This window comes from Ursus arctos, chromosome X (assembly GCF_023065955.2).
Source record: "Ursus arctos isolate Adak ecotype North America chromosome X, UrsArc2.0, whole genome shotgun sequence".
Classification (NCBI taxonomy): domain Eukaryota; kingdom Metazoa; phylum Chordata; class Mammalia; order Carnivora; family Ursidae; genus Ursus; species Ursus arctos.
The window spans coordinates 18,864,384-18,889,822 of NC_079873.1; the positions used below are offsets into that span (position 1 = coordinate 18,864,384).

At 43.0% G+C, this 25,439-nt stretch overlaps 1 protein-coding gene across 1 annotated transcript in view; it reads left to right on the forward strand.

The window, feature by feature from the left end:
* PTCHD1 (patched domain containing 1) overlaps positions 1-25,439 on the forward strand; it is a 55,472-nt gene that overhangs the window by 19,657 nt on the left and 10,376 nt on the right. The window contains exon 2 of the mRNA XM_026480193.3: positions 16,692-17,352. Within this exon, the coding sequence (XP_026335978.1) occupies positions 16,692-17,352 (661 nt within the window). The remainder of the gene's footprint in view (positions 1-16,691; positions 17,353-25,439) is intronic.

The following is a 25,439-nucleotide window of genomic DNA, read 5'->3' on the forward strand; positions in this document are numbered from 1 at the left end:
TGTAAACTGCCACGACATATTTACCTTTCGACATAAAAGTACATACACTCATTCTAACAGTCATCTTTTCCAAACTGTTCCGGTTCCCCTTGTTTGTTTGCCTTTTTGTTTGTTTTGCTTTTTTCCCCGGAGTCTTCGAGAACTAGCTAGTACTTCTGCTCAGTCCAGTCTGTCACAGTATTTAACTAGGTTTCAGGACACAGACCTGGAAGCTGTTTGATGCATGCCGTGATGGCAAGGTGATGAGACAAGAGTTTGTTGGCTTGTCCAGAAAGTTTCTGTCTTGAGTACTGTGTGCCTGCACAGTGCTGGGAGGAGGGATGTAACAAAGAATAGGTCTCAAAGAGCTGAAAGAAGATGTCCTTATGACATGGCAAGTGATGAGAGACAAGTCCCCATATAGGGGACCAGGAAGGACCTCATCTGCTTTTCCAGGGCAGGCTTCCTGGAGGAGGTGATGCATGAGCCAGGTCCATCACTCCTCATAAGTTCTAACTCCTGGAGGGGAGGGCTGGGGACCAGGAATTGACTGCTCACTCGGCAGACCTTTCCAACACAGCCCACTTCTTACGGCTCCTGGCCTGGAGCTGTTTCTCCCTCAAGGAGACGACGGGGCTCTAAAGAGTGCCCTGCAGATCCTCCCTGACTCACATCAAGTAAGGCACGGCAGAATGCCGTGATAGCAAACCTTGCCATCGCGCCTCCCACAAAAAGACACGTGCTGCTTCTCACAAAGAATGAAACCCTCATATCAAGAGACAGGGAGTTGCTCTATGACAAGAACACCGCTAGTCTGCCAGGAAGAATATGGGATTTCCAGGTATTAAAGAAAAACCATCATGTGTTTCATGAATAGGAACCCATGGGCGAAAGTGCACACTTCTGACTGAGGTGGGGAGAGGTTCCACCATTTACTAAGAACCTGTGATGTGCTCTTCTGCCAGGTGCTCTCTCTCCATTGTCTCATTCAGAACTCACCGACACTTCTAGATAGAAATGCCTTTCTGATGATGAGGAAACAGGCTCAAGAAAGGGAATCTGCTCAAGGTTATCAGGTAATCACTAACTTAGTTCGCTGTGAACACAAGTCTGTATGACCCCAATGTAAGGTTCTTTCTAGCATGCCAGCCTGCCTCTGGAGCTCTTCTTTCTGGAAGTCTTTCCAGTCACTCTCAATTGTCTTGATTTAGATCTTCTCCTACAAATCAATAAGGAAAAGACAAAACAACCCACTACCCAAAGGGGCAAAAGGCTGGAACAGGCCCTCTGGAAAAGAGGACAGCCACAGGGTTCATGTGCTTGTGCAAAGGGGTTTTGCTTCCAGCATTGTGGAAACACAAATCAAAACCAAAATAAGATACTGGTACACATTCGCCAGAATGATGAAAATTTCAAAGACTGGTAATACAAAGCGTTGCTAAGGATATGGGGCAACTAGGACTTTGACCCATTGCTGGTGGGAATGTAAAATGGTACAATCACTTTGGAAAACTTTAAATACATGCTTACTTGCTGGCCTCCAAATTCCACTCCTGGATCTGCCCACCCAGTGGTATCCTGAGGCAGGCACCCCCCCTCCTGGCACCTGAGAGCAGGTCTGGCATATCTCTTCCTAACTCACATCCCCTAGGGAGCTTGAAATTGGCCATCAGAGCTATTTTTGTTACAGAATTTACTGTAAAGCACGTAGCAACACGTATATACCTAAAAGAAATGACCGTGTATGTCCACCAAAGGATTTGCACAAGAATGTTCACAGCAGTGTTATTTATAAAAACCCCAAACTGGAAACAACCCAAAAGGTCCTCCAACAGGAAAGAACAGTAAATTCTGGTATCCTTCAGGCAATGAAATACTACACAGCAAAAAGAAATAACAAAGTACTGATAAACACGACACGGATGAATCTCACGAGCTGTGGGTTGAGTGAAAGGCGGCAGGTGTAAAACAGTACCTACAGCACGGTTGCATTTCTCAGACGCTCAGGAATAAGCAAAGCTAATCAATGTTGCTAGAAATCAGAATAATTTTGCCCTGGGGTTGGTGGGGGTACGACCACGAGGGGAAATGAGGGAGCCTCCCGGGGGCTGTAGTTGTCCCACCTGGATCTGAGCAGTTCCTATATATGTATGTATGTATGTACGTATAAAATTCATTGAGCCGTGTGCTCAAGATTTGTATACTTTACTATATAAATGTTATACCCCAATAATGAAGAGTATACACACACACATTCTCTTCAGTGATCCTGCTAATAAGGCGGAAGAGTTAGACTACCATTCCAGCGATGGTGAGGAACGACAAGAAAGATGGCCTGAATTTTGGCAGACAAGTCGGCTCAGTTTTCCTGACATCCGACACACTGCCATCGTGGAGCCTTTCCACACCTGTACCGGCAGCGGGGCCGACGCATGAAGAATCTGCCTCCACCAGCACGTACTCCCCAGGCACATCACTGCCTGGGAAGGAATCCAGTGAACACATCAGCTGTCTCGCCCACACACCGACCGCCATAACAGCAGAAATCCAGAAATGTAAAGATAGGGACTCTCATCCAACTTGGGCAATATTCCAGCATTTGCTGTCAACAGAGAACACCGAAGCCTGAGACCTTACCTGCTGACATACTCCAGAAGGATGCAAAGAAGCTGCTGTGTCTCTTGAGTGGGTTTTTTTTTTTCAAATAAAGTAAAAGTCAAAGAAATGCCTGCTTCCTTTATCATCAGCAAGAAGAAAGATGAGAGATCATGTCATCTCACAGTTCTCTGTTCCCAGCAGTATGCAGGCCTAAGCCCTTCTTGAGGAATTATGGTGCCTTCTTGTCATCAGTATACCCTGGACCCAACATGTGATTAGCTTTACACTTGAATGAAAAGACTGGACTATATCCCAAATGAGAGAGAAGTGCAGCGGATAGCATCGGCCATCTATATTCATGAACTTTTCAGAGCCACGTGAGAAATATTTGTTGCATACCTACTGTATGCAAGTTGGCATCATCCCCAAAAATGTGTCCAGCATCAAAAGACTGAGTATGAACAGGAACTCAAAAGAACCTAACTCTATTCCCTAAGGGTTGTTTTATTTTGACATAACCATATTTGGTTTTGAGAGGTTGTTGGGTGGGGGGCTCTAAATACTTCTTATTTTTTTAAGTTCTGATTAAGTTGCAGTATAGTTAACATACAGTGTAGTATTAGTTTCAGGTGCACAATATAGCAATTCAACACTTCTGTACATCACCGGGTGCTCATCACGACAAGTGCATCCCTTAATCCAAATCTCCTGTTTCACCCAACCCACCCACCCACCTCCTCTCTGGCAACCGTCAGTTTGTTCTCTAGAGTTAAGAGTCTTTTTTTTTTGACATAACCATATTTGAATACACAGGAAATGAGCAGTTGGCTTTAGAATGCTTTAGTGTTTTGTGAACAGTAGGAAACTCTAATTCCAGAGGCTTTGACCATTGTTAGACATTATCTTATTTTGGGTTCCCACAGAAGCTGACCTTGAAACAACAAATCAAGTAAAGGCAGTTTGTTTGGGAGGGGAAGGGCAACCAGAAGTGGGGTGGGGGACAGGGCAGCAAGACAGAAAGGGGAAGGAGCCTAACAGGGTGTGTGATCAGGCTGGCCATGGCTGGAAGCAAATGGAGCACACCCCCACTGGGGAAGCTCTGGGAACCAATTTAAAACACACTCACCCATGAATAGTCCCACCCATGGGGAGGGAAACTGGGCATTTCCATGCCAACTCCCATCTGTCATTGGTTGAAGTCTGTTCCCAGGGGGTGTTAATGCCCCAGAACTTCTGGTTTGCCAAGCAGATGGCAAAGTGGGCTCTCTGACAAAGAAGCATGGGTGCTGGCATTTGCAGTCGGGCAGGTGTGCTCTCAAGAGGTAAGCACTAGAGGATACGAGTAGGATGCCAAGTGCATCTGCTACAGAGGAACTTGAAGCAATTGGCCAAGAACTTCTGTACTTGTGTGGTCTATTACTGCAGTTTAGAAGCATACATACAGAAAAGTACAAGGCCACACATCAGCTAGATCTGCACATTAATAAATCCACAATTGATAGATGACACATTAAGACCAAACCTAGGAAATGCAGCTCGAATGTTTAATCGGTACCATGGATCTAAACATTGTCATCAAATTTGAGTACCTCGCTTACTCCCTGGGCTAATCCGTCCAGATCTCTAAAAAGGTAGAGACGTCAATGTTCTGCCTCCTTCATGCCAATATGTACACTGTGGTTCAGACCTTCTTTCCCATCTCCCTGCCTCTGCTCTCCAGCCTTCCCAGGCTGTCTACCACACTGCAGAGAGAGTAATCTGCCCACAGTTCTGATCATCTCATCCTCTGCTTGAAACTCTTCATTGATTCCCAGTTGCCTACAGGACAAAGTCTGTCTCTCAAGTTTAGCAGACAAGGCCCTGTGTGATTTGGACGTTGTTTGCCTCCAGCTCTCCTGTGTTCTCCCACCAGCCTGAACCACTTCTGTTTCCCGACATCCATTTTGTGCCTCTCAGCCTTTGCTCATAGTGTCGCCACCAGTTCCATACCCTCATGCCAACCCTCTGTCTGTGGTTAATTTCTCCTCATTCTTCAGGTGCTAATTTATAAGTCACTTCCTCCAAGAAGTCTTTCCTGGTATCTGCAAGGCTGCCATAGATGTCCTTTCCCACTTCTCCCATCTTAGAACTCTATGCAAATCTTGTAGTTGCCTTGTTGTTTTCTGTATCTCTCAGAGTTTGAATGCTCTGTGAAGGCAGAGCCCTACCTGTCTTGTTCACACAGCCTGATGTAAGATTTACTAAGAGCTACTAAGAAATATTCCTTGAATGGGTGAATAGGAAGATCTCCCCCCATCTGGCCCCATTTCCTCTCCAACTCTGTATTTCACCGTGCCCTTCCCACTGCTACACACGTGCTGTGCGCATGCACCTGTACACACACACACACACCAACACATTAGTCTCCCTTTAGCCCCATTATACCCTTTCGCTACTTCTATCATGGAACTATAACACTTTACTTCATTTTGTGGTTTCCATGTGCTAACCAATTCTGAGACTCTGCCTGAAGTCCTGCTAGATTCTTAAGTTTCTTCAGGGTAAAACTGTCTTGATGTTCTTTATCTTCCCAGGGCTTCTATTAATATCCAACATAGTGTAGACGCTTGATACATGTTGAGTAAATGGTTAGTTGCTATAATTGGTGATGAACTGGAAAAGACTTTTTCCCAACAAAGCAAAAATGCTCTGGCCTCCCACCTTTGCCCATCTGAGACCCATCACAGACTTTACATGTGTGAGCCTTGAAAAATGTAATCAGCCAAATCTGTGAGCCATTGCCAACATTAATGCAAGGCAGAATCACCCAGAGTGACATCTTTGCACACAAAAGCAATCTTTGCTCCTGGCTGGGTGAAGCCACGTCACTGAGAAAACCGAGTGGAAGCGATCTGTCAATTCCAGCAGGGCTGGTGTGCCTAGGGCAGGTAGATGGAATATTCTGAGGACACTATAGATGCACTCCACCTCTGCATTAGAGAGCAGAACTGGGCTACATGAGAGCTGAATTCTGCAAAACATCAGAGCCTTACCATGGAAGGAAGTTGCAATGGTGGGAGGGTAGGAAGTAGAGACGGAAGTAGTTTTCCCAGATTCCTTTCCTGGAGGACTGTCTGATGACGGGTTAGTATCACCTATAGTAAAAGTCTAGGTTCCATCAGCAGGGATGGGTCTGCAAACCAAAGGACTGCCATCTCATGCCCACTGGGAGGCATAAATGGATGAAGTGACATCAGTGCTCACATACTCTGAGATACTCATAGATAAGGAGAGTATCCTGCTTTGCTTGTGATGGTTCCATCTTGCCTAGTGTTTCTGTGAAATTAACAGTGCCCTCCTGCACTCTCAAAAGTGTTCCAGTCTGGATGATAAATTATATGATCACCCTACCCACTGACAACATTAACATGGGGGGTGGGCAGAATCTTCAAATAGACATGACATTGGACGTAGGTACATGAGAGTTTTTATACTAGTCTCTAAACTTTTCTGTATTTAAAAAGAATTCCCCTCCAAAAACAGAAATCCAACAAATACACAATAAAAATTCAAACTACTCTATAATTAAGTATAATACATAATTATTTCAGTACCCAATCTCCTACCTAAAGTGCTTCTCTGCTCTTATATTTAGATTATAGTCTAACCATATCCATTTATCTAATGAGATCAGCCATTTATGTCTGCAGTGTGTAAGCGACAGGACTAAATTCAATGTCATCTGTTTATTTAAGATGGAAATGATATGCATGTAGCACAGTAGCCTTTGGGTACAAATGAAGTATCATTCAATGTCACCAGAGAAAATATAAATCAGCAAGAAGGAACAAACACAGAAAGTTCAGTCAGTACTTTGTTGGGCTTCCTGTCTGTGCCAGGGATACAAGATGCAGTGAAACACTCCTTGCCCTCACGGAGCATATATATTCTGGTGTTAAACAGCCTTGTGGGAGTGGTGATTCCCACATCCTGCAGTATCACCAATTTCAGCCTAGTGTTTTGCAGTAAATTCCCAAATTGCTAGCCCTTTCCACTAGTACGTTCTGTAAAGTACTTTTTTCTCTTTTTCCTTCTGTGTATGCATGGGGCGGGAAGTGGGCAGTCACACAGGAAACATGCAAGACAGAAAGGATGTTATTTGGACTGATGAAAGTCTCATCTCTTCACACATCTGTCTTCATCTTCAGCCAGTCATACATGCCTGTCATTTTAGTAACAAGGTTGTGGCTTCTCCCTGAGGTTTCTGTTGTAAATAGCCGGCATTGGCTGGGCCTCAGTGTTCAGTACTTGAGTCTTGCTGCTTCTGCTAGGCTGCTTTATCATGTTCAGCCTCTTGACCTTGCTACATCACCACCCCTTTCAATTCATAACTGCTGCTAAACATCTCCCACTGTGGCTAGACTGTGCTGAAGCCTAATACCCAACCATAGGTTCCTCAATATCCCAGTCACCAAGGCACAGAGCTTAGGGTGTGAAGTCTTTACTCTGCCAAAGGAACTCCCATGAGGGGACAATGTTCCAAGCCCAGGATTTAAACGTGGGCTGATTCACATCCTAAATATGAGACTAGGGGCAAGTTATTTAAGCTCCTTGTGGCTCAGTTTCCCCACCTGCAAATGTGGATGTACCATCTACCTCCCTGAGTTGCCACGAGGATTAAATGAGGTAACAGATGCAGTGTTCTCTGCACAAAACCCAGCAAGTAGTAGGCTCTTCAAACCTTTTAGTTTCCTCCTTTTGCCTCTGCCACAGTTCCCTGCCTGGTCTGATGTGCGTGGTAATCGAAACAGGCAGCTCACCTGGGAAAGGTGGGATGGTGTCAGGCTGGAGCTGATCCTGGAATTAGGGAGTGCCAGCTTTTAAACACATACAGCCCAGCTGTTCTCTTCAAATCTGTGTATTGATGCATGCATCTACCCCTCAGTCTCTCAGTGAAGATGTGAGCAAAAATATGTCACCTTTCCATCTCACTGAATATGCTTTTCAAGAACAACTGAGAAACAGTTGTTCAGTTAGAGGGAAAAGAAACATGGGGGACAAGGCAAAACAGAGGATAGAAATGGGGCATTTTGTTTTTGCTAACAAACCTATACTGGGTACCACTCATGTGTCAGAGATGATATTGAGAAGTTCATATTCAGTTTCTCATTTATCCTCCAGCAATCCTACTAGATAGTACCCCTCATAGTTCCTCTAGGCCCCACTTTATAGATGAGGAAACGGAGGCACAGAGAGCTGTTACAACTTATTGTCCAGGATCACACAATTACCAAGTGCCCAAGCCAAATTAGGCCAGCAATGTTAGCACTTCCCAGAAGGGTCAAGGCCCGGACAAGGTGAATCACAGACACCATCACAGCCTTGACTGTCTGCTCCGTCAGGCCCCTGCAGATCCGGAAAAGAAGGGCAGTGGCTGGGTCACTCCTGTGATTCTTAAGGGCAGTAGTTTTGTTAGAGAAGCTTGATAACAAAACCGCAAAAAAAAAAAAAAAAAAATTATTTCCAGTGGAAAAAAATGCAGTATCAGGTAATACACTCGTTTATGAACTACATCACATGCTCAGCCTCGGAGAGCTCACAGTCCATCATTCAGGAGTGCCATTACCATGTCATTAGGTGGAACTTTTTTCTTGTTTCTTCTTTTATCAGCCATAATTTACACTGTTCTCAAACTCAGTGCTCATGAGAAACTTAGTAAATCATTGGAAGGAAAAAAAATTGCCAAAGAGTTCATCTGATAGAGACACTTTTTCATGATTTTGTAGATTTAACATCATGATTATTTGCAGTTTCAAATATTTCAGGGATGTGGGTTCTATGGTGCTCTACATTCTTTTCTCTCAAGCCGAAACTGCTACAAGTGTGAATTGCAGCTGCACACAGAGGCTCATTGTACAGCATTGTTTGGATGTGTGAGATCTTTCCCAGCCCAGAACTCTTGTCTTTTTCCTAAAAGCCTGTCCTGGTACCACCAAACTATACCTTGGAAACCAAATAAGATTGTCTGGTGCTCCAACGAGGGGATCCCTGGTTCTTTCAGAACCCTTGGAAAGGAAGAGGGGCCAAGAGGGGGGAAACAACTGAAGGTCAGTTAGGTGAACTACATAAAATTGTCAACACCGAACCACTTTGTTACCTACACTATGGCAATTTCATATGGCTTAATCCAATAATAAAGGCCAGGGCAGACACCTTTTCTATCTTCCCACACTTGATCCTCCTAATGACCCTATGACCCCACTTTACAAATAATGAAATGGAATTAAATGCCTAAAGTCATTGTCTTAGTTTGGGTTCCTCCAAAAGTTGACCCAGAGTCAAGGACTCAATACGAGGAGTCTCTCTGGAAGACAATCCCAGGAAGCTCTGGTCAGAGAATGGCAACATACAACAGGGAAGAAAAGCAGTAAGTTATAGGGCCCCTGTCAAGCTAGTTACCCTCAGGGCAACAGTAGCCTAATCCTGCCGGGAAACTCCAGGAACCAGTGGGGAACACATGCAATGGAGTCATCCCACCTCAGGGACAGGGAGCTGGAGTATTTATACACAAACTGTTTTTAGTCATAGCTCCAGGCTGCTTGGGACTAAGATAGTATGTTAATGCCCTAGTATTCCTGCATCAGGCTGGAAGGAGGGCCAGTGTGCACCAAAGTCGTGAGAAGACAGGGACAGGGCCCAGCCGTGTCTGCTATGGCCCCATAGGTACCACCAACAGAGGCAGGATTTGCACTTGTGGCATTCTGACCTCATAACCCATGTCCTTCCCACTAAAGCACAAGATACTGTCAAAATCCAGGAAAGATCAGGGCCCGCAGGACGATCAGGAGTCAACTCTAGGTCCTCTGTGGACGGCTGTAAGACACTTACCAGGAAAAACAGCACCCTGTGCTTGCCCGCTGCAGGAGAACTGCGGTCAGCTTTGCATAGCCCTCTGGAGTTTACAAAATGCACGCACTCTAGCACTCCATTTGACCTGCCTCAAGCCCCACAACACAGACTAAAATCCAGTCACTCACAAGAGTATTATATTCACATGTCCACTCCATAACTACTGAGCATAGGTGGGAGGAACCGTTCTAGGTAGCAAAGATGTAGAAGGAGACCCAGTAGACAGACCCACCGGCATGTGGGTTCTAGTGGGGGCAGCAGAATGAAGAAACAGAGAGATGTGTAATGCCACGTCATATCACAGTTTGTGCCATGAAAACCTTGACGTGAGAAAAAATGATGGTGATGACGAGGGATACTGTTTTTTTAAAAATGGGGGGTGAGGTCAAGGAAGCCGATTACTTCTGAGCAGGGAAGTAAAAGAAGCGAGGCTGTGTGGAGGAAGGGCACGCCAAGCAGAATTAAGAGAGAGACAGGCCATGTGACTAGGGCATGGGGAGATATGAGCCCCAAGATGTCAGCAAGGACAGTGTACCATCTTGTTGGCCACTGTCAGGACTTAGGTATTGGTTCTCAGTGCCGTGAGGAACCACTGGAGGGTTTAGAGCAGGGAAGTGGCAGGATACATGTTCTTGAAGGCTCATTTTTTTAAAAAAAAATCTAACTCATGTGATCAGCAAGACACAAAACAAGGATTTAAATTCAAGTCTTTTGACTCCTGATCCAGTGCTCTTCCCACTCAGGTGCACGGTCATTTTCCAGACCTGGATGTCCTCAGTACTCTGTTTTTCCTGTCCCTTGAAGAGTTATTTGTGCTCTCCTGACCAAATCCTAAAACTGTTGTTGTATATTCCCCAGGCATATGGCTCTTTGGGACTTCTCTTTGCCTCTTGGCCAATCAGCTTTAACATTCTCCCACTCCTGAGAGCATCCTGTGCTCTTAGAGATACTTAGCAAAACTCATGACCCACAAACTTGCTCACCCGGAGCTTAATCCTGACCAGGAAAGTCAAGTGAGGACAATGGGATTAAAAGATAACCACTTTAATGAGAAAGTTGAACATAACACTTTTCCAGGGGTCTTCATGCTGTCAAGGAATTTTTTAAATTAAGACTGCATGAAAATTTTCCCCAGACTATGGAAATAGAGGTTACCAGACCTCTGCCTCACCACATTGTCTTTTCCTCCAGACCAACGTGGAACTGGGCCAAAGTTGCAAGGAGATATTATACTTGCCTTTTCCTTCATCATTACTGTTTTTTGTTTCTAAAATCTCAGATTTATTTGCTTCAGATTGAAAGCTGCATTGCTTTTTCAGCCAAGGCTGTAAAGACAAACAGCCTGTTTGGGGAATTACAATGTGGGGCTCTCTTGCCTGCTTTTTAGTGTCAACATCAGCAACAAGAGTGTTTACCCCCTGGTGGTAAAGCAAGGAGAACAACAGACACATCCAACTCTCCCAGAGGTCCACGACACTGCAGTATTGATAGAGGTACCCATTTGTCATTTGACACTAGAGCAGGTCAGGCCGACACTGGGCACACATGTGTAGAAGAAGCGTGTAGACAGATAGTCACTTGTTTGGCTACATCCACAGCTTAAATTTGGTGTCCTCCAAACATGTAATGTTTCAAAGGCAGAATGATATTTCTGTTCACTTATTAAGGGATGACTAACTTGCTTTTGGCTGCACTACAAATGAATCACAGTAACAATCCCCAACTTGCGACTTCTGGTGTTCTGATGTAATGCATTTCTATTAAAAGAAGAGGAAAGAGAGTGGGTGAGAGTGAGATCATGCAAAGACAGAACATAACACCAAGGGAGCTAGCGTAATTGATGAACTGCTGAGACCAGGTCCATCCACTTCAAGGTGTTTTCTCGTGTCCTGGGTGAGGATCCCTTGCCAGTCAGTTCTTACCCATTTACAGTCGCAGGATATAGACCCAGATTAAGATGTGGAATTTGGAGGGATTCAACGAAGAAAAGATTTCACTTGGGGGTGAAAACCAGATATTCCTTGAAAGCATTTTTAAAGCAATTTTGATTTAGCGTCACTTTGAAGGTGATTACTTGGGGACAAATGAAGTAAGTTAGAAAAGCTAACTAAATACCTCCGTCTTTAAAGTGTTTTAATGGGGGTGCCCGGCTGGCTGGCTCAGCAGATAGAGCAGCAGACTCTTGATCTCCGGGCTGTAAGTTTAAGTTCCACGTTGGGTGTAGAGATTCCTTAAAAATACAGTCTTTAAAAAAATTGTTGTTTTAATGAGTGCAGCCTATCTGTGACAGGCAGAAGGAGGTGGTAGGAAGGCGAGGCAAAGAAAGGAAGACAGCTGATAAAGGTGGGTCATCAGACTGATTCTCCCTAGGGAGCTGGGGACCCTCACCTCCTGCCGGTCTCTCCTCACAGGTGAGGTTGCTGGGGACAGCTTGATGCTGCTCCCAGAGCCCGTTAATTGCCCTGCCTGGCAGAGTGGCCTTCTGGCCTTGACTCTCCCCCTTTTCAATAAAAAACAAATACAAAGAGGAGCTGAAAGGTATTGTAGAAGATCCTGTGGACCCACAGGTATTTTTCCTATGTTAATCACCACTCAGGAGCAGACACTTCCTTCCTCCCAGATCCCTTCTGTACTCTCTACAAGGTGCCCCTGCTGTCTTCTGAGGAAGATCTGAGTGTGCCAAGGAGAGGCAGAGAGGAAATTAGACTCTGGCCTGTCGTGACCGGCAGCCCACACTGGCTTTGTCCCAGGCTCTGGCAGAAGGGGATTAGAAGAGCCAGTGCCTCCCCAGAACGGGAAATCACTCAGAGAAGGGAGTCTTTTTTTTTTTTTTTTTTTAGTAAACCTATTTTCCCTACCCTGTGGTTTTCTTTCTGGGTTTCATCTACTATCAGATCTGTTATTGACCTAAAAAGAACTTCAATGTGTTGGAAAAGCATACTTCAAGCAGCTATAATAAATCTCAAATTGATATTTATGAAGTTTACTTTCTCTCACCCTGCATCTGATCATACAGTATGCGGATGTCATTCATCTTAGAATTATGTCGTGTTAGAACCAAAAGGGTCTGTCTGTAAAGATTAGCTAAACCAACCACCTGTTTTTTACTGATAAATCTGCGACCTGAAGGAATGACATTCCTAGGGTCTCTGACACTCCCACGGAAGCAGCAGAAGCAGCAGAAGCCAGACTTGAAGCCAAAACTTCTCATTACTGGATTTCATTGTGTCCCACAGCCTTTCTTGTTGGTAAGCCTGTCTATGAAAAGTTTTATTTGGCAACTACAGAGACTGGGTGGAGAAAAAGAAAAGTCAGTAAGCTCCAAGCCCATCCCCTTCACTACCTGTTAATATTGCCACGTAATGCTGCCATCTACAGATGAGGTTTGGCTCTTAGGATTATGTCTAGTCTCTCTTAATGGGCCCCAGATCCCCAAGTATGGCCATCCCACAGCTCAGTCACAGCCACAGCCAGTCACATGAACCGGTCGAGCTGACAGCACTTCACCCCTCCCCAAATCCTCTTAGTCTTCAGTCAAAGTTGTGCTGGTCTTGGGCCACACATCCTGCTGCCCTCAAGATCCTACCTCCGCCCTTCACTCACTGGGTCGGTGCAGGTGAGCTACTGATATCCTTGGGGCCTCAATTGCTCCAGCTATAAAATGAGGATAATCATTTAATCGTTTCCATTGAGTCATACTAAATAAATGTTTAAAATTGTAAAGAAAGTACTTAGCAGACTAGTTACTATTACTGTCATCATTCTTAACCTGAGGGGTGATGAGAGCAAAGAAACTAACAATTGAAATGGTATGTTCAGAGCCTGGGAATGAATCTCAATTAACATTCAGTTCTGGCCTCTTTGGCAGCAAATACAGAATAGAAAATATTGTGATCAGGATTGACATTGGATTGGGCTTTCCTACTACAAAGTGCTTGGCATTGTCTACTGTTAGAATATTCCCTTTGTTTTGAATCTTGTATCTCTTCTGTGATTTGAAGAGTATTTACTGAATGTGTGTTGAGTGAATAATACATAGTTATGGAAACATGGATTATGTGTTGATTCACATGACAGATTCAGACTATATTAAGGGTCAGGACTATTACTTTGTGTCACTTTCCCTTTTCCATTTTCCTGAGGGTCTCTTACGAAGCTCAGTAATAAGCTTGTGTGGCTGGAGGTTGTCCATTTCGTGGACGGAGGTGTCTTAGTCACGATTTCACTATCATGCTTTGATGTTTTCCTGACTTGCTTTCCCTTTCTGGCCCCAAGAGAAAACATTAATTTAAAGGCAAAGATGAAGTCACCATAAACTAACCTGTCATCATTTTCACCTTCCTTTCCCAGTGCAGAAATTTAAAGTAAGTATACAGGAAAAAAAAAAAGAGAGCATAGATTCAATCTCTGGCTTCCTTTTTCCCCTGGGAATATATCTAAGAATACCTACTAATGTGTCTGCTGTTCTAAGTGAGGCTCCCTTAGGAAAAGTAAATCAAGGCATTCTAAAACCCTACACAGGGTGATATCCAGGTAGCAAGTGCAGTGTACCTGCCGATGGCCATGCAGACGGCCAAGAGTACATTATATGTGTACTTGATACACAGTCACAAGAACCAGAGATCAGAACTGTGGAGTTTCAGTTCTTCTCCATGCCTCTTATTATCCTCTCACCATTAATCCCACAGTAGAATCCCACAGACACCTCCTGCCAGGTGGGTGGCCTCAGCCAACACCTCCTCTCTGGATGCTTTGTCACTCAGCAGCTCCCTGCCACTCAGAAGCAAGAGTGACACATGCTCTACCCACCTCTCCATTGGAAATTCAAAGAAGCTGGATCTCATGGCAGCTCTGGTGCTGAGAATAAAGAAACGTTCCTTCTCAAACTTCACTAAGGTCTCCTTTCCCAAGTCTCCCTCCCATGATCTGGTGGTACAGGAGTTAACAGAGTGTCTGCTTTAGTCAGTCTATGGTCCCAGGGATCAGAGCAGCAGATCTGCAGAGTTGGCAGATCACTAAATAGTTTATAACTCCCCACCCAGCAGGGCATGGTCGCCTTAGAGAATGGATGGAAAATATCCCCCTGCTATAACTGGGTTCAGCCCTGTGGCTTAACACCATCTTATTTGGCAATCTTTTTCTCTTGACATATTTAGTAATCACTCTAAGGGAGATTTATTAGACTGTTCATAGGAACAAACAATACACTAAATATTACACATATGCATGCTTTCAATACCACTCCTTTTCTAGCCTATTCTGAATCTTTCCCCAAAGTCTTTCTTTCAACACTTATCAAAACTTTCTCGTCTTTAAATTCCTCTCAGTTCTTCTCTCCCCTAAAATAACTTTATATTTGCGATTTTTTTGTAGTTATAAGTTCTTTTAATCAAAATTCACTGGGCCATACTTAGAGAAGAATGGATAAAAAGACACACTCAAAGTTTAAAATCATTGGAGACATTTTGCTCATCATTAATCCCAAAGCACCAAAGCAAAAATTTAGCATATGGTAAGAGTTTTGTGAAAATAATCTCTTAGGTATCTCTGGGTGATCGAGTGTGTGTGTGTGTGTGTAGGAAAGAATTCAAAATTATTTCAGCCAAACATAATATGGTGAAGTGTTTCCTGAACCTGAGGGTGCACTGAGAATTAGGATTAACAACTCATGCTCTGTGCTAACTAAAGGACTTTGACAGCTGGTACCCCTCCGACATTTTCAAAAAGCATAATAAATATCCCACTCATCCTGGCACATGCACAGCGAACTGTCTTCACAAATAATCTATCTAGAGCAGATTTAAGAGAAAATACATCAGGGTCATGGAGACGCTCAGAAGGTTATGAGTTACAATGGCACAGTCATGGTGTGGCAATTGGATGTTAAACGTTATTCCCTTTACATATGAAATGTTTTTCTTCATTCATCAGATACACAGTGGCTACCTCTGCTCCTGTGAGAGCCCACTCAGGTGCCAAGCACAGGCACACTCATTTACTTCACACTCAATTACATGTCTACCACTGGCCTCATGTTGCAGACTGGGCACATTTTACAGAGAAAAGGCCTTATTTTCTCACCGTAGACTGTAGAGTACATATGCTTCTACATATCGGAACTTGAGCACTTGGGGTTTTTAGGCCACCTTAGCACGTGGGCAGAGCAAGCACCAATTTACCATTAGTTACTAGCAAGAACTTTGATTCAACTACCAGCATCGTTAACCTAGAGGTCTGTGGTCAGGGCCTAGGAGCACAAGCTCCAGAGCCAGGCTGCCTGGGATAACCTAGCTCTCTCTTTTACTATGTGTGTGACCTTGGCAAGCAACCATGTCTCAGTTTCCTCATCTGTAAAATGAGCCTAGTACTTGTATCTACATCATAGTTTCTTGTAAGGGTGAAATAGGTTAATCTGCATAAAAGGCCTAGAACTGTGCCTGGCATATGGTAGGACCTGTTAAATGATCACTTGTATTCCCAGTGTCCACTTTGATCACCGGGGTATAGAGTTTGGACATGGCAAATCTGACTTGGGGTGAGGTGTTTAGAATAAATCCCACTGTGCTCCTTTAGCATGACCCAGCCAGACTCTTGCAGTTATGTCTTCCTTCCCATACAAGCAGACGAGGGAAGCCAGAGAATATGAGTCCCTCAAGGTGAGCCTCTTGTCTTTTATGGCACCAAGTGACTGAATTGAATGGGGAAGTCATTTAGGGGCCCTAGAAATTGGCAGGAGGGGATGCGCCTCCACATGACATGTACCTTAGTTCACTTGGTACATTACATCTTCAAGATGGTGGTTGTGTGTGAGACTTTCAGACATTTATAAACCAACTGAGTCACAAATAAAGAAGAGAACATGTGGAAATATGCTGGTGCTTTAACCCAGCACTTCTCAAACCATGCCTTTATCAGAATCCTCTGGGGAGCTTGTGAAAACCCAGATTTCTGGGCCCCACTCCAGAGATTTCTGATTTACCAGGTCTGAGGTAGAGCCTGAAAATTTTCATCTCTGACAAGTTCCCAGGTTGTGCTGATGCTAGTTTTGCATCCTTACTACCTATTTCTATCGTAAGGTTATAACATTTCATTTGAACTCTTTAGCTTGGAGATGACACAAGTGACTCCGTCACCCCAAAAGGAGATATTTGAATCCACAGAGCTAATGTCATGCATTGATGTCTTGTTTTGGGTAATAAACTGACTTTCATTTTTTTCTCCCATAGTTGCATGCTGCTGTGACCAGGATCCAGGTTCCAAGGCCTGGTTTTAATTACACGTTCGCCCACATATGTATCCTGAATAATGATAAGACTTGCATCGTGGATGACATAGTGCATGTTCTGGAGGAGCTAAAGAATGCTCGGGCCACCAACCGGACCAATTTTGCTATCACATACCCAATCACTCACTTAAAGGACGGGAGGGCAGTGTACAACGGACACCAGCTTGGAGGCGTCACTGTGCACAGCAAGGACCGGGTAAAATCCGCAGAGGCCGTCCAGCTCACCTACTACCTGCAGTCAATCAACAGTCTCAATGACATGGTGGCTGAGAGGTGGGAGTCCAGCTTCTGCGACACTGTCCGACTGTTTCAGAAATCCAACAGCAAAGTCAAAATGTACCCTTACACGTCCTCCTCACTGAGGGAAGATTTCCAGAAGACCAGCCGTGTATCGGAACGTTACCTGGTCACCAGCCTGATCCTGGTGGTCACCATGGCCATCCTGTGCTGCTCTATGCAGGACTGCGTCCGCAGCAAACCCTGGCTGGGCCTGCTCGGGTTGGTGACCATAACCCTGGCCACTCTCACCGCGGCCGGGATCATCAATCTTACTGGTGGGAAATACAATTCCACCTTCCTGGGAGTCCCTTTCGTCATGCTAGGTAATTACTGCCCTTCATTTTTTTTATTTCCTCCTGCTGCTGGTGGTGACTGGGTTCCTAAACGGCAAGGAGTAGCCATCCAACAACTTTGTTTCCTTAATCGTGTCTTCCTTTTGCCTAAAAGTCCTGGGACCAGTTCTATAATGTGCTGGCCATTGGCAAGGGGCAAACTTATTTGGTAAATGTGCCAGAAGTCCCAAGCCCTGGGTCCTAGCCCTGGTTCTCCAGTAAGTAGCGGTGTGGCATTTAGCAGATGTTAATCTCTTCTGGTGCCCCAGTGTCTTAGGTGGGGCTTCCCCAGAAGCAGACCCTGAGACAAGGATTTAGATATAAGTCATTAATTTGGGAGGTGAGCCCAGGAAGCCCCAGCGTGAGAGTGAGAACATGAGTCAGGGAAGGAAGAAAATTCAGGCTATGTTAATGGACAGGTTACTGTTTTAGGCTCTGGTGGCTCAATCCCACTGGGGACCTTTGGGAAACTTAACAGAACACACCTCAGAGAGATCCTCCTTGAGGGGTGAGGAAGCTGCAAGCTGGGCCATGTACCCAGAAACCCTGTGTATGATTCATTAACGACTCTCCCCGGGGAAGACTGGGCACATTCCTGCAGCCCCAGAAATCCTCCAGGTGGATGGTATTTGTCATGAGAAGCCTTCCACGAGCTCCGGAATAGTGAATAGGAGGGCACATGGGTTGGGCTCTGACAGGGTCTGCTACCCTCCGTTTCCCCACCCTATGGATGGAATGGATGTGAGTATCACAAAAAGGGACATGATAAATGTACAAGAACTTTGAAAGCAACAAGTGAGAAATAAATAAGAAGGTATCTTTTTTCCTGTCCTTGCTATAAACTCATCATTTAAAATGATGCTGTAAGAATCCCAGTATATTCTCTCTTAGGGGCTGCAAGAATTTCCTGATAGAGATAATGGTGAAAACAAAGCCAGAGTGGTTATAATACAACATCAGTTGCTCTGTTCATCTGGTATGGAAGATGGCATACCCAGCAAGCCTGATGGCAGGGTTCCTGTGGGCCGAGTGTTCCAGGGGCTTCCTTCTCTCCTTCTCCCTTTTCTGTGGCCACTTCTCATCAATTCCTTTAGCAAAATTAAAATGTCATTTGGAATCAGATACTGACATGACTAATGAAGTGGCATTTTTCACTGAATGAGGAAGAACTATGACTGAGTTTATTAGAATGCCTAATGCCCTGTTGGAGGGTAGCAAAAGGAAAGAAAAGAATTTACTCAGGAGATCTCAGCTGCCTTTCAGTTAAATGATAAGCAGGGTGGCAGTGCTGCAAGGTCGCGGAATGACATGCTGCCCTCCATGCTCTGAGGCCTGTGGGAGTGCGGACCTGGGCAATAAAAACATATATGGTAGCTCCTGGGAAAGGGGGCCCTGCGGAGACCAAGCAAGTCACACATTCACCAGGTCACTTTGCTCATCGCTGCCAAACACAACAGAGAAGGGGGCTGCCATACTTCCTCCTGAATTCAGTCCGTTAAGAAGGCAGCATAACTTGCCTCTTGAACCCCAAGAATATGATGTGCACCGATGGTGGGCTCCACGGCAGTTCCTGGAAGACTCAGTGCAACTGGGTAGTAGCTTCCATGGAGGCTTGAGTCAAGGTTTCTTGAAATGAAGATGTTTTGCCCATGATTAGTCCCATGCTTGGGTTTTATTTTTTAGCTTTTCATTTTAAAAATGTAGTGGTTTTTGTTGTCATTGTTTTTGTGGGAGGAAGAAAAAACAGGAATATGGAAGGAGTGGGGAACTGAAGGGAGACAGTGGGTTTTTAAGATCAAGAAGAAAGAATGTCAGAACTAGAAAAAGGACTACTGGCGCAGGTTTGATGACACTCCAAGTTGTGAATGGTGAGCCCAAATTATGGTATAGTATTTAAAGCTTCCTAAAAACTAACTGCGCTAAGTAAAATAAAACTTCAATATTTAGAGCTTCTTAAAATGATTTTTAAGTAAAACAACATAGCAATAGTCAAAACTTAACATTAACCTCACAAAAAAAAATCAATTCACCAAGTAAAATGAAATGGAACATTTGAAACTTCTCTAAATTAATTTTATTAAGTAAACCAATTTATGATATTTAAGATTTCTTAAACCTTTTGTATACTTCCTAATGAAGTTTTAAACATCATAAATCAAAGTCAGCACAAAAAGGAATATACCAGCTAGGATCGGTGCAAGGAAGGATGTAAGAGATTGGACACTGTTACCCGAGAAGTGGCCTTAGAAAACAAATCCAGAAATAGTAGCGCTGCAACTCCACAGAGACCGAAGATCACTGAACTTGACGTCAGAGTTCAATTCAGAAAAATCTGGCGTTTGTGGTGAAAGAGACCAAGCACCGCAGGTACCCAATACTCCCTTGTTTGCAACTTGTGAGGAAAGTTAATGCATTGATTTGGTGGCAGTTTTCCCTGCTGACAATCAGAATGTAACCTTTCTGTGCATTTTCAGCCCAAAGAGATCTCAAATTACTTAGTCACAACATGAAAGGAAGCTGTGCATTTTAGTAGCTAGGGCCCATCTGCAATAAATACTTCACACCATGTAATGGGTGCTTAATATGCTCATAAAGCCAATAGTGCCTGGATTTAGGATGGTCACCCTCCTGTGTTTCACAGATAAACTCTTTGTTTTCAGAATTTGATTATAAAATGAAATATAGGCAAGAGCATGTTCATAAATGTTGCATTTAGGGCCCATGTTTAATTCTGGATTTTTGATGACCAGTCTCAAAACACCAATAAATATTTCAAATGACCAGGAAGAAATGCAGTGCTAAGGGTTCTGCACTATGAGTCAATAAACTGTCCAGTTTTAAAATTTGCCTGTCTATAACATAAAATGGCTATGCCTAAACTAAGATTTAAGCAAAACCTCTTGATTTTCCATGTTATATAAATACAATATCAAATAAAAATTTCAAACTATATGGCCTCATTTAAAAGGAAAAGTATCTTAGAAAAAAGACTCTAATACAGATATTTCCTTGGCCAATAACAGGTCTATACTGTGGTAAACATCATATTTAAAATTCAGCAAACTAAACATTCTCAGTGTGATGCCGGTCACATAAGGCCAGATCCAGCCAAATGCCAAAATGGCAGTAGATTTAGAATGGAAAATTTTAAGACCACGTGTGTCAAGCAGTATTAACCTGACAAAATTCCAGAATAGGAAAGAATTTGGATAAACTCTGAGAGTTCGCCATAATGGGATGTGACTGTGTGTTTCTAGCCAAGACGATACGTGACATCTCTGGCAATAAGAATATATCCTACACAGATGAATCATTTTGGCAATGATGTAAGCATAGATACATCATGATTTAGAATGTTTTTAATCAGTGTCATGCATATTAGACAATCCCACTTCTGCCAAAACCCCTGTCCATATGAGTCAGATCAGTTTATTTAGAGCTGAAATCCTTAAAGGTCTACCGCATTATAAATGCCCATTGACATTTTTTAGTTACTATAAACTTGGAGAAGAGTTTATCTCCTCCATACCCATTACACATAAAGTACTACCCTTTCTTTCCAAACTATATTAATATCAGGTACTGAAGTACTTGAACTGCCATTTATAAACATAGGACACTCATCATTTTAATCCGTTATGGAACTTCCTTTAAAGGATGAGGATTTACACCATTGTCCTCCAGTTGGCTATGATTTAAGAAATTGGCAAAGACTGTGCATGCAAGCTCTCTTTACAGGCTTATAATTTCCACAGCTTTCCTGGTCAGACACAAATCAGGAAGGGAATGGAATGCTGGAGAATATAGAAGGGAACAGAAGGCTGGAACGCTTGTGGCTTCATGTACATTCTGACCAGCTGAAAGGGGAGAACTGAAGTTGTAGTGAAAGAGAGTTTAGTTTGTATGCGGTAATCTAATTTATAAGGGTTGCTTTGCATTTATCAAGATACAAGAGCCATGGAAATCAGATGAGACAAAAAAAAATTCTTCAAGAAAAATATTCTTCAAGCCCTTTCACAACACAGAGTGATAACTACTATACAATCAGAGTGAGCTACTAGGGATTCACAGCCCTTTCAAATGTTTGGGACTTTTGAGAAGGTCAGTGCCACATCCGGGGTGCCCTCTTCCTTCTGAATTCTCAAATTGAAGGGTGGGAAAGGAAGAAAGGATGTAATTAAGTGCTAGGAGGAGAATAATAGCAGGGGCGTTTGGTTCCTTTCAGGTATATTCTAAGATTATCTGTATTTAGCAGAAACCAGAAGATCAGGTTCAGTTTTCCAAGAATTTGTTCTCATTTGATGCCACCTGGAATATGATGCAGTATACGGAGCTCAGGCTTTAAAGTGGTGAAAGTTCTTGTGCAGGACATTTAGTTCTGAAAAATCAGAACTTTTAATTATTTTTGCTCTAAACTCAAGCAAACGCGAAAGGTTTTGCCTTCCAGTTGAGTATTCTGGTATATTTCTTTCTCTCTTTTTTAAGTAACCCCTGTGCACAATGTGGAGCTCGAAACTCAGGACCCCCAGATCAAGAGTCACATGCTCTACTAACTGAGCCAGCCAGGCGCCCCATTCTGGTATATTTCTAAAGTCATGGGACACATGGGGTGGGGAAATCAGCCAGATAAAAATAAAGTTCAAACCATAGGAAATTGCCAGTAGTCAACTATTTTTGACCTATTGGTACCAATTGGTACCAATATCCAGCCATTTTGGAACTACAAAGCAGTAATTTCTTATGGTTCAACCTAATACATTACTGTAGAAGTCCATTATTTGCAACAATATGACAGTCTACACGATGGAGTAGAATGTTGTGGAAATACTCTGCTTAGATATAAATCACTAATTGACTCAGTAATTTGTGGAGAAAAAAACCCCGGTTGATAAGGGTTTTAGTGTTCTCAGTTTTGTTTACATCTGATTTAAAACAAGACAGTAATTCCATACAATATTTTCAAAAATTTTTCCCTGGATATCTTTTTTGTAATGACTGATGGTCATTTGGGGACTAATTTATAAGGATATTATGCAATCTAGTTTTGTGGGTAGTTCTCACCCTTTTATTATGCCACCAATCATATTCCAGTAAGGGGTGGGTGGGGAGAAATAGGTCTGCAGGGATGGAACAAAACATGTTTTATTGTTCTATTCTTAACTGTAAAGGAGGACAAGAACAGGACTGAGGGGGCAGGTCCAGGAATGCAGAGATCAAGTAAGGCAGAGGAATGCAGTGACACTTCCTCTTTGACCTGGTCTCCTGGTATACTCTGGGTGGTCTAGCCCCACCTAGTCTAGGGAGAGGGAGAAAGGCAGATTTTACAAAGGTCAGGTGGCAGAAGGCAACATCAGGACACTGAGCTGGTAAAAACAGACTGTGAAGAATAATACCTAGTTTAGTGTTGCATTTGGACCAGCATCTCAGAAAGTCACTGCTAGGATCAGATAGTAGTGACCAAACGGGTCTATAGGAGCTCACAATGCAAGCAGATACATGGTCATTGTCAAGGAAATCCTGCATTTCACCTAGGCTACTTCAGCAGCCAAGAACCAAAATGTAGATGGAACATAAGAGAGGGATTCCAGCCTCTTCTCTGCATTGATGGTGTAGTAGCACTAGCATTTCTCTTCCTCACCAGTAAAATAACTTTCAAATCAGCCTATTTATTGTGTGTGTGTGTGTGTTGTGTGGGTGCATAGTATATATCACATCAGTATATTATATGTCATGTAATATGATATATTATGCAGTAAGTTCACATGCATATATATTTCATGTGTTTATAACATTATATAGTATATATCGTTTGAATATTTGAATATACATACTATATATTCTCCTATTATATAGATATATTCACACATTTTACATGTAAATATATAAAATATGGATATGACATGTATGAAATATATTTATATATTACATATGTCTCCTACATGTAAAGATATTACACAATGACCGTAGCATATACTGTGGGCCCCATTTACAGACACCAATTTTATATAGTGCACACACACAGTATCTAAATACCTTTCTTTCAACAAGGAAGAGCTATTAGCATATTCATTTCTCGGACTCTTATTTGCAGCTCTCTAATGAAGGAAAAGCATTTCTCAGATTACAATCCAATGCTGTGATTAGAATTGCCACACTGTGACAAGTCTCTGGTAGAAAGCATACGATGTGTATTTGCCCTGATGTGTGCATCATTCTTAACTTAAGCAGCGTGCACCTTCCTTTACTCTCGCTCTTAACTGTGACACAAAACAGGCTGTGATAAACCAAACAATTCAGCATAGAACGTAAATGTTTATAACTGGCAAAGTGTAAATGTAACCCAATTAATGAACTTCTCCCTGAAAATAGATATTACTCAACCCAACATTCACATAGACTTAAATTTCTTCTCAAAAAAACCAAAAATCATGAATTTATGTGGATGTCATTGAAAGAAAAGCATTTTATGAACATGAGCTACTTAGTGAAGCTCATCTAAGAGTAAAATATGTTTTAAGCAGATTTTGCTCATGCATTCATTATACTCTGGATCTTCTAGAAGAATGTAGTAATTTTATTTCCACATAAGAAATTTGGCATTGCCGAGGCATGCTATAAATGGCTTCACTATCTCCTGATATTAAATGGGTTTGCATTGCCATTGAAACTAAAAGATCATCCATCAGCAAGCCATCCCATTTCACCTCCTCATCTCCTTAGCTACTCCTTGTGTTCTGGAACTCCAGATGAGGAAATCCTGCTAGTACGGGAAGGATGAAAATGTGAGTAGTGCCCAAAGGCATCAGCCTCTGTGCTATGTCTGTGTGCGCCAGGGAAGGCAGGAGAATCTGAGCCTGGAGAAAAATCTGCCTTACAGAATCCAGATACACAAAATAGATCAATTTGCTTGTGATTATTCATTGACAAAATAAATAAACAAATCACCCAGACTGCCTCTGATAGCAAAACCATTAAATACATTGAAAATATGATTCGTTTTATGAACAGCTTTCTAGAAGCACATCTACTGGGTAAAGTTGAGTTAACTCTCAACTATTCGTTGGTGGATTCCTGCAATAGTGGATTATAAACAACCCTGAAGGCTTTGGTCAGGCCCCAGAAAGGGGTCTGGGTGAGGGTGAGATTTAATCTGTGAGTGTTCCTGAGCCTCACCCTAAGTGACTGCAGGATTAGCCAGTTGAGGTTTTTCCACCATTAGTGCTATTTATCACTTGTGCTGCTTTTTCTCTTCATGGCTCCAAAGCCTGAAAGTCATGGCACATACAGATATAAAATCACTTGGAAAAGAAGAAAAATTATTAGCCTAGATCCTCTAGTATTTGATTTTACTAGATGACAGTCCCAAAGTCTACTGCTAATAAAACATAAATTGCACTCCTGGTACAAACTGTATCTGAATATTGGTGAAGAGCTCTACTGCCCTTATCCCAGGACCTGGCTAAAAGCCCCCACTGCTTCAGAGTGTTCACTCATGAATAATTAGAACATGGGCCTGTACATGCGTCCTGACACATACTGACACCCGCGGAACTATACAGACATGCAGTGTACCAAAATAGAAACAAACATCTTGCATGTGCTTTTAAAAGACAAGTGAATACTTTAAAAGCTTCTTTATCTTAAGAATTTGATAGAATCAATATGTGGTGTTTAACAGTTCCCTTTGGCAACTCTTCAGCCTTAAACACTGTGACTGTAAGAGAGGGAATGCCGTGGGATATTGATCGGTTTCTGGCGTGCTCACCACGATAGTCTTTACTTCCAGGTCTTGGGCTACGGACCTGCATTGTGATGTTGACCCCTGGCTCCTATAACCACCACAGGGCCTCTGGTCACCAAAGGCCAAGTCTGTTTGGAACTTCAGGTTTGGGTAGCTCCCTGTGTGAGTGCTACTACAAGGGAGTGCTCATAAACAGGCTTGCAACACTGGAGATGGATAATGGTCCCTTGCTGAAATGATGCTTTGCACCAATGACATACGCCCCTTGGTCAGATTTAATAGAGAGGCTTACAGAGTTCCAACATCATAGAGAAATTTAAAAACTAGAGTGCAAAGA